Source organism: Pseudophryne corroboree, chromosome 6 (genome assembly GCF_028390025.1).
Source record: "Pseudophryne corroboree isolate aPseCor3 chromosome 6, aPseCor3.hap2, whole genome shotgun sequence".
In the NCBI taxonomy this organism is placed as follows: Eukaryota; Metazoa; Chordata; class Amphibia; order Anura; family Myobatrachidae; genus Pseudophryne; species Pseudophryne corroboree.
This window is the reverse complement of record NC_086449.1, coordinates 357,559,321-357,576,450: the sequence shown is the minus strand read 5'-3', so window position 1 is coordinate 357,576,450 and position 17,130 is coordinate 357,559,321. Positions and strand designations below refer to the sequence as shown.

The following is a 17,130-nucleotide window of genomic DNA, read 5'->3' as shown; positions in this document are numbered from 1 at the left end:
TATATATATATATATCCTCCATGAAAGCGGCACTGGGAGACTTGGTTAAAGTGAAGAAAAACGGTGCTTTTATTGTAGCATGATCGATTATGCTACAATAAAAGCACCGTTTTTCTTCACTTTAACCAAGTCTCCCAGTGCCGCTTTCATGGAGGATTTATGTACGGGAGGATGTACTCTCGTCTAAGAGGGCACGGGAGCAGCTATATCTGACGGAGGGAACACATAGGAGTGCCGGGTAAAGTGGTTTTGTATATATATATATTTCATTTTCTTGTTTATATATGTCTTCTATATATTTTTAGCATTTCATTTTCAGTAGCTGCATACAGTACATCTTCATCAGTATTGCCGGCAGGGCCGGACTGCCCATCTGGCAAGTGCCAGAAGAGCCAATCCTGCCATTCAGAGCCGGAAGGCCGCGAGCAGCGCAGCCTCCGGCTCTCTGCTGTAGAAGCTCCCCTGCCCCCCTCCATGGGAATAGATGCATGCTGCGAGTCCACGCCCCCTGACTCGCGGAACGCCCCCGCCAGTTTCCATGGAGATGGGGGCATGCTACAAGTCCACGCCCCCTTGATTCGCGGCACGCCCCCATCGCTAGTGCGCACGTGCCCACTTTCCGGGCGCGCGCACGCACTTGCCAGTCCATTGCTGATTGCCAGCCATTTGATCTATTATACACATATTTTCACTTTATATTTTACACAATATTTTTTAGTCTTAATGCTTTACTGGTTATAAAATATAGATTATCCATTGATTTTCTCATCACTATTACTGATTTTCCTATTTACTACTTTTGCTTGTCTTTAATTATTCTGACCTCCAGTAACAGTGACGTTGTCGACTGTTTCTCTAATGTAGTTTTTCTATGCATGATATTTATATTAATCAACTTGAAAATGACTAATTGATCAAATAAAACAAAAAAAAAATCCTTTAGGTTATGCAATCACTTAATAGATGAAAGGTGGTTGCAGATGTATCAATTATGCAATAAAGAAGAACAAAACAATAAATTATTCAATGTACAAGTAGGAAAACAATCAACCTACTATTCATGTATTTAAACAATGACTTGTCTGCGTATAATTATCACTGCTTGAAGAAGGGGCATAGCCCTGAAATGTGTCGCAGACACTGTGTATTTTCAAGGTTTTGGAGCCAATCTCAGATTAAGTCACAGCCTGTGACCACGTCAGCTGCATGAGGATTGCAACGAACTGGCTTTTTTTCCATATCAGTGGAACAGATTAACATCTTAATGATGGCCATACACGAGGTCCATCTTGTACACAAGTACACAATATCGACCCGTCATTTAACCTATCGCATGCACATCGTGCATGTTTTGGGTGCGAATAGGATGCGATGTGTGGCCCCGCGGGTCGTACATCACATCAACTGATCATACGTGCTGCACATATGATCAGTCGATTGCGGAGGTACAATAGATCATACGGTGTTAAAGCACCGTACAATCTATCACATGCCGGGAGCTGGCGGAGGATGTCCTAATGCAAGTCGTCCTAATGTATGGGCGGCATTACAGTCAACTAGTAGTGTATATTTATCAAAGCACTGCACTGAACACAAGGCTCCGCATCATGTCCTTCAAGTAATAAAATATAATACAACATAGTGTAGACCATTTTTTTTTATATCTTAAAGCTTTGTTAACCTCATTTTCTTTTTACATATTGTTCTTGGTATTTTTAAAGCTGATTTTTAGTCCCATCTAGTTTTAACAATTGCAATCCTGCAGCATATTTTATTTCCCTCAATACTTTTCTCAGTCAACCACAAGTTTGCCTTTTAATTTCTAAGCCATATGTTATGTATGTACAACAGTATCTATTTAAAAAAACCCATATTATTTTAATCCCCAATTTGTTCTGTGCTTTGATTTAAGAGTGTGCTGTTATGAGCCACGGCAGTGGCTCATTCCTGTTTTGCATTTTGGTTATGTATTTTATGTTATACTTCTTCTGTTTCTGTTCCCCTTGGCTTTTATAGGGTGTCCGGAGTTTCACCCTTAAGGAGAGGGTACTGTTATGAACCACAAGCAGTGGTTAATTTCTGTTACTTTCTGTTCATGTATTTTGTATTATAGTTCTGTTTACATGCCAGGATTTCCCCTGTACCTGTTTAGAAGACTCTTGTTGGCCGCTGGTGGTGTGTATGTGTAATTGCAGCCTGTTTTCTATGGGTTAATTGTCACCTGCAGGTGTTTGTGCAATTGCCTTGTGCCTGGCTTCCAGCCACCCTGATTGGGGCGTGTTCCCTTATTACCTAGCTGCCTCTGCAGTTCTGAGCTGGTGATAGACGTTTGTAAAAGATACCTGTATGTTCCTGGCTTATTTCATGTCCTAGATTGTATCGGTGTCCAGACCCTGTTTTGTAGTGAAACCCTGTATATTCAGTCCTGGCAGAATCTGGAGTTTACTACAGTCCACCTGCATTCCTACCCTCAGTGAGAACCTGTCAGCTTCTGGTGAACTGTTTCCTGCCCTGGAGTGTTCCTGTCCTGGAATCCTGTAGTTTGCCTATCCTTGATCCAGTAATCCTGTGTCTTGGTGTCCAGTGGTCTGTTGTCGGAATCCTGCCAGCCTTCCGGTCCTGTGAGCCTGTGTCTGCGGCTTTAGGGTTCCCGTCCTTCTGCCTGTATTCACACCGGTGTTGTGAGTAGCGGCTTGGCCGCACCTTACGGCCTTGGCCGTATCTTTCCGTTATATTTGTTTTGGAGTTTCTGCAGAGGATTCTGGCTGTCCTCGCTGGTATACGACAGTGTCGTGTAGGCGTATGGACAGCAATGCCTTTGTTGTTGTTAGTGATGTGCACCGGAAATTTTTCGGATTTGTGTTTTGGTTTTGGATTCGGTTCTGCGGCCGTGTTTTGGATTCGGACGCGTTTTGGCAAAACCTCCCTGAAAATTTTTTGTCGGATTCGGGTGTGTTTTGGATTCAGGGTTTTTTTTACAAAAAAACCCTCAAAAACAGCTTAAATCATAGAATTTGGGGGTCATTTTGATCCCATAGTATTATTAACCTCAATAACCATAATTTCCACTCATTTCCATCTATTCTGAACACCTCACAATATTATTTTTAGTCCTAAAATTTGCACCGAGGTCGCTGGATGACTAAGCTATGCGACCCAAGTGGCCGACACAAACACCTGGCCCATCTAGGAGTGGCACTGCAGACAGGATGGCGGATTTAAAAAATAGTCCCCAAACAGCACATGATGCAAAGAAAAAAAGAGGTGCAATGAGGTAGCTGTGTGACTAAGCTAAGCGACCCAAGTGGCCGACACAAACACCTGGCCCATCTAGGAGTGGCACTGCAGTGTCAGACAGGATGGCACTTCAAAAAATAGTCCCCAAACAGCACATGATGCAAAGAAAAATGAAAGAAGAAAGTGGTGCAAGATGGAATTGTCCTTGGGCCCTCCCACCCAACCTTATGTTGTATAAACAGGACGTGCACACTTTAACAAACCCATCATTTCAGCGACAGGGTCTGCTACACAACTGTGACTGAAATGACTGGTTGGTTTGGGCCCCCACCAAAAAAGAAGCAATCAATCTCTCCTTGCACAAACTGGCTCTACAGAGGCAAGATGTCCACCTCCTCCTCATCGTCCGTTTCCTCACCCCTTTCACTGTGTACATCCCCCTCCTCACAGATTATTAATTCGCCGCCACTGGAATCCACCATCTCAGGTCCCTGTGTACTTTCTGGAGGCAATTGCTGGTGAATGTCTCCACGGAGGAATTGATTATAATTCATTTTGATGAACATCATCTTCTCCACATTTTCTGGAAGTAACCTCGTACGCCGATTGCTGACAAGGTGAGCGGCTGCACTAAACACTCTTTCGGAGTACACACTGGAGGGCGGGAAACTTAGGTAAAATAAAGCCAGTTTCTGCAAAGGCCTCCAAATTGCCTCTTTTTCCTGCCAGTATACGTACGGACTGTCTGACGTGCCTACATGGATCCGGTCACTCATATAATCCTCCACCATTCTTTCAATGGTGACAGAATCCTATGCAGTGACAGTAGACGACATGTCAGTAATCGTTGGCAGGTCCTTCAGTCCGGACCAGATGTCAGCACTGGCTCCAGACTGCCCTGCATCACCGCCAGCGGGTGGGCTCGGAATTCTTATCCTTTTCCTTGCAGCCCCAGTTGCGGGAGAATGTGAAGGAGGAGCTGTTGAAGGGTCACGTTCCGCTTGACTTGACAATTTTCTCACCATCAGACTTGTGTCTGCCGGAAAGAGAGATACAACGTAGGATCGAGCACGATGGACAAAATGTAGTGCTCTGATTTCAACAGATTGACCACCCATGAATCCTGGTTAAGCGAATTAAGGGCTCCATCCACAAGTCCCACATGCCTAGCGGAATCGCTCTGTTTTAGCTCCTCCTTCAATCTCTCCAGCTTCTTCTCCAAAAGCCTGATGAGGGGAATGACCTGACTCAGGCTGGCAGTGTCTGAATTGACTTCACGTGTGGCAAGTTAAAAGGGTTGCAGAACCTTGCACAACGTTGAAATCATTCTCCACTGCGCTTGAGTCAGGTGCATTCCCCCTCCTTTGCCTATATCGTAGGTAGCTGTATAGGCTTGAATGGCCTTTTGCTGCTCCTCCATCCTCTGAAGCATATAGAGGGTTGAATTCCACCTCGTTACCACCTCTTGCTTCAGATGATGGCGGGGCAGGTTCAGGAGTGTTTGCTGGTGCTCCAGTCTTCGGCACGCGGTGGCTGAATGCCGAAAGTGGCCCGCAATACTTCGGGCCACCGACAGCATCTCTTGCACGTCCCTGACTTTTTTTAATAATTCTGCACCACCAAATTCAATGTATGTGCAAAACATGGGACGTGCTGGAATTTGCCAACATGTAATGCACGCACAATATTGGTGGCGTTGTCCGATGTCACAAATCCCCAGGAGAGTCCAATTGGGGTAAGCCATTCTGCGATGATGTTCCTCAGTTTCCGTAAAGAGGTTGTCAGCTGTGTGCCTCTTACAAAGCGTAGCCTGCTTAGGAACGAGTTGGCGTTTGCGAGATGCTGCTACTGGTGCCACTGCTGCTGTTGTTGCTGCGGGAGGCAATACTTCTACCCAGTGGGCTGTCACAGTCATAATCCTGAGTCTGCCCTGCTCCACATGTCCACATGTCCGTGGTTAAGTGGACATTGGGTACAACTGCATTTTTTAGGACACCGGTGACTCTTTTTCTGAGGTCTGTGTACATTCTCGGTATCGCCTGCCTAGAGAAGTGGAACCTAGATGGTATTTGGTACCAGGGACACACTAACTCAATAAATTCTCTAATTCCTTGTGAATTAACGGTGGATACCGGAAACACATTTAACACCACCCAGGCTGCCAAGGCCTGAGTTATCTGCTTTGCAGCAGGATGACAGCTGTGATATTTCATCTTCCTCGCAAAGGACTGTTGGACAGTCAATTGCTTACTGGAAGTAGTACTAGTGGTCTTCCGGCTTCCCCTCTGGGATGACGATCGACTCCCAGCAGCAACAACAGCAGCGCCAGCAGCAGTAGGCGTTACACTCAAGGATACATCGGAGGAATCCCAGGCAGGAGAGGACTCGTCAGACTTGCCAGTGACATGGCCTGCAGGACTATTGGCTTTCATGTCTAAGGAGGAAATTGACACTGAGGGAGTTGGTGGTGTGGTTTGCAGGAGCTTGGTTACAAGAGGAAGGGATTTAGTTGTCAGTGGACTGCTTCCGCAGTCACCCAAAGTTTTTGAACTTGTCAATGACTTCTGCTGAATGCGCTCCAGGTGACGTATAAGGGAGGATGTTCCTAGGTGGTTAACGTCCTTACCCCTACTTATTACAGCTTGACAAAGGCAACACACGGCTTGACATATGTTGTCCGCATTTCTGTTAAAATAATTCCACACCGACGAGGTGATTTTTTTTTTGTAATTTGACCAGGCATGTCAATGGCCATATTCGTCCCACGGACAACAGGTGTCTCCCCGGGTGCCTGACTTAAACAAACCACCTCACCATCAGAATCCTCTTTGTCAATTTTCTCCTCAGCGCCAGCAACACCCATATCCTCATCCTGGTGTACTTCAACAGTGACCTCTTCAATTTGACTATCAGGAACTGGACTGCGGGTGCTCCTTCCAGCACTTGCAGGGGGCGTGCAAATGGTGGAAGGCGCCACCTCTTCCCGTCCAGTGTTGGGAAGGTCAGGCATCGCAACCAACACAATTGGACTCCCCTTGGAGATTTGTGATTTAGAAGAATGCACAGTTCTTTGCTGTGCTTTTGCCAGCTTAAGTCTTTCCATTTTTCTAGCGAGAGGATGAGTGCTTCCATCCTCATGTGAATCTAAACCATTAGCCATGAACATAGGCCAAGGCCTCAGCCGTTCCTTGCCACTCCATGTCGTAAATGGCATATTGGCAAGTTTACGCTTCTCATTAGACGCTTTTAATTTTGATTTTTGGGTCATTTTACTGAACTTTTGTTTTTTGGATTTTACATGCTCTCTACTATGACATTGGGCATCGGCCTTGGCAGACGACGTTGATGGCATTTCATCGTCTCGGCCATGACTAGTGGCAGCAGCTTCAGCACGAGGTGGAAGTGGATCTTGATCTTTCCCTATTTTACCCTCCACATTTTTGTTCTCCATTTTTTTAATGTGTGGAATTATATGCCAGTAATATATCAATAGCAATGGCCTACTGTACCGTACTGCTATATATATACTGGTGGTCAGCAAAATTCTGCACTGTCCTCCTACTATATATACTGCGCACAACTAAAATGCAGCACAGGTATGGATGGATAGTATACTTGACGACACAGAGGTAGGTAGAGCAGTGGACTACTGTATCGTACTGCTATATATATATACTGGTGGTCAGCAAAATTCTGCACTGTCCTCCTGCTATATATACTGCGCACAACTAAAATGCAGCACAGGTATGGATGGATAGTATACTTGACGACACAGAGGTAGGTAGAGCAGTGGACTACTGTACCGTATTGCTATATAATACTGTTGGTCAGCAAAATTCTGCACTGTCCTCCTACTATATACTACAATGCAGCACAGATATGGAGCATTTTTCAGGCAGAGAACGTAGATATTTTCAGCACACCGAGCACAGATATTTGCAAGCACACTGAGCACAGATATTTGCAAGCACACTGAGCACAGATATTTGCAGCACACTGAGCACAGATATTTGCAGCACACTGAACACAGAAACTGAGAGAACGCTGCACGTCCTCTCGCTATCATCTCCAATGCACGAGTGAAAATGGCGGCGACGCGCGGCTCCTTATATAGAATACGAATCTCGCGAGAATCCGACAGCGGGATGATGACGTTCGGGCGCGCTCGGGTTAACCAAGCAAGGCGGGAAGATCCGGGTCTGCCTCGGAACCGTGTAAAATGGGTGAAGTTCAGGGGGGGTTCCGGTCTCGAGGAACCGAACCCGCTCATCACTAGTTGTTGTTTATCTTGGCGGCAGAGCCGCACATACTTTCATTTAGTTCTGTAGCACCCCGAACTTTGTATTTCTGTCTTTAGTTAGAGGTTCCCCTTGTCATTGCCCCGTCTCATTTTACGCCTTGTCTACAGCAGTAGTTTACTAAACATAAACTTCTCAAATAAAACATTTCTACATTAAATAAATATATTTTCCACAACAGGTTTACTTAAAATGCCTTTATATCATAGTTGCCGACATCCTGACTGCCTTCTCTGGGAAGGAGAGCAGCCAGGTCGGCTCAGCAGGTGGTCAGGGCAGTGGTATGATGCGTCGAGGGGGCGGGGTGGAGGTGAAATGGGGGAGTGGTTACCACGGGTGCGTCACTATAGCCACGCCCCCACTACAGGAATTATACTACAAGGGGTGTGGCTACGATGACACGATTCAGCAACTGCCCAGACAGCCCACTTTACTCACTAAGTGGGCGGCCGGGCAGGGAGGTACTTGCAAAATCATGAGACTTGCCTGTTCTCCTGGGGGGCAGGGTGAGTCACCCGATTTTTGGGAGCCTCCCGGCCATCCCAAGTATGGTTTATATTTACCCTACTAGTATGTAGAGTTACACTACTATAGACCAGGCTGGAAGGAGCATTAATGCTCTTATAAGATCTTTAAACTTTGTAGTTTAATGTGATAGTTCTACAAGGAGTTATTGTTTCAAATACTACTGTGACCATTATGTTCTCATCAGTACAACTGTATCATTTTGGTAAGAGAAGCTTGAATAGAAAAGATGTTGCAGACTACCGGTATTCAATTAGCTGCAGCAGTTTACCGCAGCTAATAGATTTAGCCCTGATATGTGGCACTTATCAGGGATTATGCTGTGGGTGCCTCAGACAATACACATTATGTATATGTTACAATATACTGCACAGGACTATGGTGTATTTTCTAAAGTGCATTGCTGTTATTAATCTGGTACATTATCATGTATGCACTAGCAGTATTTACTACAGGTTGAGTATCCCTTATCCAAAACGCTTGGGACCAGAGGTATTTTGGATATGGGATTTTTCCGTATTTTGGAATAATTGCATACCATAATGAGATATCATGGTGATGGGACCTAAATCTAAGCACAGAATGCATTTATGTTACATATACACCCTACACACACAGCCTGAAGATAATTTTAGCCAATATATTTTATAACTTTGTGCATTAAACAAAGTGTGCATACATTCACACAATTCATTTATGTTTCATATACACCTTATACACACAGCCTGAAGGTCATTTAATACAATATTTTTAATAGCTTTGTGTATTAAACAAAGTTTGTGTACATTGAGCCTTCAAAGAACAAAGGTTTCACTATCTCACTCTCACTCAAAAAAGTCCGTATTTCGGAATATTCCGTATTTCGGAATATTTGGATATGGGATACTCAACCTGTATATGTATTTATCAAGGTGCCCAGACCATGCACTAACGGTCACTTGACTTTCGTCACTTATATCACATCCCTTTTGTAATATGTATCCCTTTTGGGCTGGCTGTGTCGACAATATGACTACATCCCTTTGAGCTGTGTAGTTCACTACAGGCAAAACTAAGATGTAAGGCTCACCATACAGTATACAGGCCAAGGTACTGGACATTAAATAGATGAAATACTTACATCTAACGGGTTGGGGCTGTGTTACCGGTGCCGGGATCCCAGCTGTCAGCATCCCAGCCGCAGAGTGCCGCTAGTAGGGGCGAGCGCAACGAAGCCCCATGTGGTTCTATTCCCACTCTATTGGTGTGTACACACTGTGAGATATTTTCTTACGATTGTGACTATATAGTCAAAATCATAAGAAAAGTTAGTGCGATCCCGATTCGATGCCGATGCGCAGTCGGCATCGCCAGCCTAGATAGACTGTGCAGGCAAGTCAATTTTGACTCTCTCTATAGAAGATATAGTCAAAATTGACACTTAGCCAAAATCGCACATAGTCAGTATCGCAAGCACACTCATTATGTGCTTGCGATGCCGACCTAGCCCCTGTTGCATAGCCCGAATCTCACCGTGTGTATGCACCTTAAGGGCGTCGTGGACACCCAGAAGTGGGAATAGCCCGTTATTCAGCATGCCGACTGTGGGGATTTTCAGAGGTCGGGATGCAGTGGTCGGTATTGTGACCGGTGGTCTCCTGCCCGCCGGCCACATAACTACATCCCCATCTAATATGTGTCAACACTTCTCTTATGTTAAATGAAAACTAACCAGTTCCTACAGGAACACTAAATCTAAAATATACATTTCCACACAGAAAAGAGCCACTGGTAGCATTCGCAAGAATAAGTAGTCCCACCTTGACAGAACTTGAGAGTGTCTCTACATTCTATTTTCGTTTATTGGTCCTGCAGGTGGAATAAAACGTATTGTTCTCTCATCTCAGCCATTTCCTGCAAAATGTTGTAAATTAGGCCCCAATTTAGTGCATGGCTGGCCGGCGGCAAGTTAGCCACGTGACAGTGGACATTGGCCTAGGTGGTATAGTGGGTTTATCTACGTGGTGATGATTGAGGCCCTGGTGGCAGCTGCTTCAAAGTGGACAGTCTGTCACAATAGAGATAAATTGCGTATATATATATATATAATGTATATACAGTATATAAAATAAGATTACATTATTGCTGTACTATGGGTACTGACATTCCCACTGAGCATGTCACATATAACTAACATCTGTTACAGCTATGTAATACTAGCAACTGCGTGCAGATGTTACTTGCCATGGTAACAGAATGACACACTCATACTGTCTATATTTTAGGCCTATTATATAGAATGCTTGGTATTTAGAATTTTTTTTTTAATAAGGTTTTTAACACATTCAAAAATCATAGCAGCCTCCCTACCACATACTCATGTTCCTTGACATTATAATTTTCCTAAACTTGTCTAGCACTGCTACGTATATTGGGAACACTTTGTGGTTATATCTCTGTATACGACATTACCACTATACTGCAACAATTATTATGTTTATCTCATTTATAGTTTTGGTATCCTCATGAAGGACAAGTTTCCAGATAAGAGATATCAGACCTAATTACATAATACTGCAGCTACAACACCATGAGACTCATTAAATTAACCACTGACCTCCTTTCATTCTCTTTAATATTATAAATGTCTCTTTAATATTATAAATGATACACAATATACAAATTAGTTATGAATTTCCCATGTTTGTTATTTATAGATTATGGATGTTTTCCTAAGTGCAATATATCAGCAATATAAAATCAATCTGACACTGAGTAATTTGTCTCAGGGAAGAGAGATGGAAATGGATCCTCTTACTCTGTGAGCTTGTCTCTGAACTGAGGTTATTCACCAGAGAGCCTCTTAGAGATTATCAATAAAATATGGGACCAGCGATTAGCATTCCAGTTGGTACTCGTATAACTGGGAGTATAACCATCTGAATATATATATATACAGTGGGGCAAAAAAAGTATTTGGACAGCCACTGATTGTACAAGTAGACCCACTTAAAAAGATGAGAGAGGTCTGTCATTTCCATCATAGGTACATTTCAACTGTGAGAGACAGAATCTGAAGAAAAAAAAAATAGGAAATCACATTGTATGATTTTTAAACAATTTATTTGTATATTCTTGCAGAAAATAAATATTTGGACAATCAAAAAGTTTAACTTAATACTTTTTAATATAACCTCGGTTGGCAATTACAGAGGTCAAAAAGTTCTTGACCAGGTTTGCACACACTGTAGCAGGTATTTTGGCCCACTCTTCCATGCAGATCTTCTCTAGATCTGTCATGTTTTGGGGCTGTCGCTGGGCAACAAGGACTTTCAACTCCCTCCACAGATTTTATATTGGGTTGAGGTCTGGAGACACGCTAGGCCACTCCAGGACCTTGAAATGCTTCTTACGGAGCCACTCCTTAGTTGCCCAGGCGGTGTGTTTGGGGTCATTGTCATGCTGGAAGACCCAGCCACGTTCCATCTTCAATGCTCTTACTGTGAGAAGGAGGTTTTTGCCCAAAATTGAACGATACATGGCCCCATTCATCCTCTCCTTAATACGGATCAGTCGTCCTGTCCCCTTTGCAGAAAAGCAGCCCCAAAGGATGTTTCCACCCCCATGCTTCACTGTGGGTATGGTGTTCTTGGGATGCCATTCATCATTCTTCTCCCTCCAAACACGGCGAGTGGAGTTTATACCAAAAAGTTTGATTTTGCTCTCATCTGACCACATTACATTCTCCCAATCCTCCTCTGGATCATCCAGATGGTCACTGGCAAACTTTAGATAGGCTTGGACATGTACTGGCTTAAGCAGGGGGACCTTTCGGGCGCTGCAGGATTTCAATCCATGACGACGTAGTGTGTTACTAATGGTAACCTTTGTGACTGTGGTCCCAGCTCTCTTGAGGTCATTGACCAGGTCACCCCGTGTAGTTCTGGGCTGATTCCTCACCGATCTCAAGATCATTGATACCCTACGAGGTGAGATCTTGCATGGATTCCATGCCCCAGGTTGAGGGAGATTGTCAGTGATCTTGTATTTCTTCAATCTTTTAATAATTGTGCCAACAGTTGATCTCTTCTCACCAAGCTGCTTGCCTATTGTCGAATAGCTCAATCCAGCCTTGTGTAGCTCTACAATTTTGTCCCTGGTGTCCTTAGACAGCTCTCTGGTCTTGGCCATGGTGGAGAGGTAGCAGTCTGACTGTTTGAGGGTGTGGACAGGTGTCTTTTATACAGATAACCAGTTCAAACAGGTGCCACAAATACAGGTAATGAGTGGAGGATAGAAGAGATTCTTAAAGAAGAAGTAACAAGTCTGTGAGAGCCAGAAATCTTGCTGCTTGGTAGGTGTCCAAATATTTATTTTCCACAAGAATATACAAGTAAATTGTTTAAAAATCATACAATGTGATTTCCTGTGGGGTTTTTCTTTCAGATTCTGTCTCTCACAGTTGAAGTGTTCCTATGATGGAAATTACAGACCTCTCTCATCTTTTTAAGTGGGTCAACTTGCACAATCGGTGGCTGTCCAAATACTTGTTTGCCCCAGTGTGTGTGTGTGTGTGTGTGTATGTATGTATGTATGTATGTGTGTGTATATATATATATATATATATATATATATATATATATATGGGTGTGATACAAATGACTGACGGTTGGGATGCTGGCGGTCCTGTGACGGACATCGGCATCCCAACAGTAATTATTTTCCCCTCCCCTAACCCACCTGGGGTGACAGCTAGGGCTAAGACTCAGGGGTAGCGACTAGAGTTGACTCCCCCTCTACTACTACATAACAAACCCCCCCCTCCCGGCCCTAGCCCTAACCCAAACAGTCACCCAATACTTATCTTCGGGATGTCGGCAGTCGGTGTTCCAGCGCCGGGATTCCGGCATCAGTCACACATGGTTGCCGGCACCATGTCTGCTGGAATGTCAACTATATATATATCACACACACACTTTGGGCCTATACAATCATAAAACTAACACATCATTTGTCTTAGAGAATGGTTATACCAATAAACAGTACATCCAGGCATATGTTTAAAAATCTTCTGTGTACCAAATACTGTCTGAGCCAAAAATAAATCAGGTGTAGAATACCTTCAAATGCATCCTATGATAAAAGCAATATTCTGATCGTACATTTAAACTATTCCTGTTGTAATGCAAACAAGAATTATTTGAGTACATTTTGGACACCCACTGAATTGTCTCCACTGAGAAGTAATCATTCATAAAAGCAAATCAGTAATTAGGCTAGTAAATAAGGTCTCCAGCTGCACCTCCTAGTTATACACTGCCCCACCAGTGGGATCAGAGTAAGAAGAAACCATTCGGGGAAAGGAAAATGGCATATAGACCCCGCCTTTTAAAAAAAAATTTTTTTCCAGCAGATAGCGAGATGTTGCTTCCGGGTATTACTAGCAGTAACTTGCACTCCATATTGCCTTGGCAGTAAAAATACTGCAACTTATTTTGTTAATTTTTAATAAAAGTAAACTTTGGTCTAAGTTTTTGTTGCATTTTCTGGTCTCTAGGGCTCTCAGTCTACAATTAGGACACCTGACACGAGGACAATTCGGTAACTTCATTTTTTTTTAATGTTAAAGACCAGAAACTCTAATAAAAGAATATTTTGCTTGTTTAGGTTTGTAATGTGCAATAATTAGTATATTAATTTTCAATCAGTAGTGGACCTCTTTAGCTAAATTTATGTTTAGGCCACACAAATTAGTCTGACCCTGTGTAGAGGAATATTGTGTAATTGTGTGTACAGATTAATGTCACTGTCTATAGAAGGTTTCTTTATGGAAAGGGGAAATTTGTATTATTTATTGGTATCAATACACCCAGGACACTAGATTCTATAGAGTGCCTTACTAGTGTCTTCTTGCTTTTCTCAGAGTACATGAAAGGAGTCATCCCTGCAGTTTAACATTTCTTGTTGTTCCCCCGCAGATAGTGTAGTGTAGTTGCTATACTGTAATGCTGCATGTTATATAGTACACAGTACTGCAATGCTATATACATCATATTAGCGGCCCTAGTCCTGCATAGTTCATACAGTACAACTTTACTGCATTTTTCACTACAGTATTTTGATCTTTATTATGCATGCGTATGGCTATTGGCTCTATGGCACATGCTTAATTCAGGAATGTGTTGCAGTAGCTACTGGCTCTAGGTGGTATGTATAAAATATGATTCTGTAAAATGGCAGTACTGATGATTACACAGAACTAGCAGATGCTGCTGGACAAGTGAACTGCACAGTACTGCTGCATTGTGTGTAGCATGGCTTACATACATTAGGATTAGAATATCAGCATTTATGTGAGGCCTTATTGTATTGAAGCTTATACTGTATATATGGATATGTGTGCCTGACATATAATGGACCACTGCAGATACAACGTAATGTTGAGGCATGACTGCTGCCTATTACAGGTTGATGCAATATGGTTGTTGTTGTTACTGGTGACTGAAGATGCCTAGCACTGGTCCCTGTGCATTATATAATATGGAAGCCTGTAGTGTAATCATAGGATACCAGTTCACCCCATAAAACCTCTTTCAGGTCCACAGCACGTGTTACAAGGCTGTGATATGTAGATGCTATCGCGACAGACTATCCCTCACCTCTGACTTGATTTGCTGTTACTAATTACTACCCATGCATCAGTAAATGAAGCCTAATAACTGGACACCTACTACAGACCCAACCCAAGGCAAGATCGCGACATAGGACCTGGCTCTCACCTGCAGCCCGGGGGGGAGAGGGAGTGGAAGGTGGAGAGGGAAAACATCTCAGCTCGATCCGCCATCTTCAGCCAGAGAGGAGATGGACTGGAAGCGGATCATGCACAGACACACCCTGGGGACAGGGAGAAGAGGAGAGCTCCAGCCACAGAGTGAGACAGCCTCTGATACAAAGGAAGAGACTGCACGATAGGCAGGGTGACCGTCCTGGGGACAGCGCCCAGTGACAGCTCAGCAGCGACAGACAGACATCTCTTACTACATGGAGAATCTTCTCCTCTCAGTCTTCTCTCTCTCGTGACTCCGGGGCCCGTTTCTCACCCGCCCGGGTATGTCTACTCGCATACAGGGGTTTCAGATGGGTTGCTGCAGCCTGATGCGGTCACATCCAGAAGAGACTGCACAAGCTCGTAACCAATACACAGACTGGGGGAGGGGGAGGGAGGAGAGAGAGGGAGGGTGGGTGGCTGCCTGTATGTGGCAATGGATATAGGAAGTCCCATAAGGAAGGATGGAGAAAGGACAGTGGCTGGGCAGGCGGGGGCTGTGTAGCACAGGCAGGCGTAGTATTAGTAGCAGCGGAGGTGCGCTGTCCGCTCCGTGGTGCTGAATGTGGAATCCCGGCCGCAGGTCTATTAGCAATTCAGTCTGGCCCAGGTTTACTCATAGCAGCACTGTACAGTAGCCGTACTATTTATTGTCAGTTTTCCATGTCAAGTACAGCTGCAAATCTGCGCCGACAAACACCCAATACACATAGAACACGAGCGGCTTTCAAACACACTGGCATCACATTCATTACGAAATTCTAATAAGAGTTAATCCCCCATTCCGGGATTTTTGTAGCACATGGATTAAAAAAAAAACTAAAAAAAACAAAACTACTGTATAATACAGGCCAGGAACATCTGTTGAGGGTAACTAGGCTGATTCCTCTCTCAATGTTATGAAACAGGTTTGCTATTACTGATGTGCATCAGCTAAAACCACGTTTTTTAAAGTCTCCAGTCCAGCTGGTATTTTTTAAAAGATAAAGCAATATACAAAATGATTATTTTCATTTAGGGTCATGACCTTATTGTTTTTTTATATACTTTGAGCAGGATAGCTTTTTTATTATCATATCAGTATTATTTCCAACATTGACAGAACCTGCACATTCAAAGGCAAAACTATGGTCTCGCTGTAAGGATTTGTGCAGGCCTGGGGGGGGTGGTCTGGGAGTTCCCTACAAACTCCAAACGGTAAAAATGCACTAAAAATTGTAAAGTGACTCCTCCCACTTTGGCGCTAATCCAATGCTACACTTTTTGCAGGAACTTCTATTTTCTCAATAAAATGTAATGTACCGTCTTGATGTGAATAAAATATAAATTTAATACTACACAATGATTAAAAGTGAGACAAAAACAGAACCCAACATGGGAAACAGAGTCCTACCAAGATGATAATCGGAGCCGCAGGTGTTATGAATGCAAGGTATTTCCCGGGAACAATACCCTGCATGTGGCTCCGTCAGGCGTGTTCCCCAGTGGTCCCTTTCACAGTCAAGGATGTCCAGAAGCACAGGAAAGTACTGGAAAGCAGGTGCTGACGCGTTTCGGGACATCAAAGTCCCTTTTTCAAGGCTGTATACGCGTTTTGGGACATCAAAGTCCCTTTTTCAAGGCTGTATACAGCCTTGAAAAATGGACTTTGATGTCCCGAAACGCATCAGCACCTGCTTTCCAGTACTTTCCTGTGCTTCTGGACATCCTTGACTGTGAAAGGGACCACTGGGGAACACGCCTGACGGAGCCACATGCAGGGTATTGTTCCCGGGAAATACCTTGCATTCATAACACCTGCGGCTCCGATTATCATCTTGGTAGGACTCTGTTTCCCATGTTGGGTTCTGTTTTTGTATCACTTTTAATCATTGTGTAGTATTAAATTTATATTTTATTCACATCAAGACGGTACATTACATTTTATTGAGAAAATAGAAGTTCCTGCAAAAAGTGTAGCATTGGATTAGCGCCAAAGTGGGAGGAGTCACTTTACCATTTTTAGTGCAAAACTATGGTCTCATCTTACATTCTGCAACATCACAAATACCGCATCGTATGTGACTATCAGAGATATATATATATATATATATATATATATATATACACACACTAGGTGATTCATCGCGCCCTACGGGCGCTCTTCACACCATCGTAAGGGGCTACGCCCCCTTGACCCTTGCACACCCTTGTGGCGTGCAATATTTTTATTATATGGAGTATTACCTCCAATCATAATTGTGTGAGTGGTTAAATATTGCACGG

General features: G+C 43.6%; 1 protein-coding gene across 3 annotated transcripts in view; it reads right to left on the bottom strand.

Annotated features, from left to right (window-relative positions):
- Window positions 1-15,267, bottom strand: part of MAPK8IP2 (mitogen-activated protein kinase 8 interacting protein 2) — a 106,857-nt gene extending 91,590 nt beyond the window's left edge. Inside the window, exon 1 of one of the 3 annotated variants that reach the window (XM_063926627.1) lies at window positions 14,819-15,267. In XM_063926627.1, coding sequence (XP_063782697.1) covers window positions 14,819-14,883 — 65 coding nt within the window. In that variant the 5' untranslated portion in view covers window positions 14,884-15,267. The remainder of the gene's footprint in view (window positions 1-14,818) is intronic. The other 2 variants (XM_063926629.1, XM_063926628.1) reach the window with 2 other exon arrangements.
- Window positions 15,268-17,130: the final 1,863 nt, after the last annotated feature.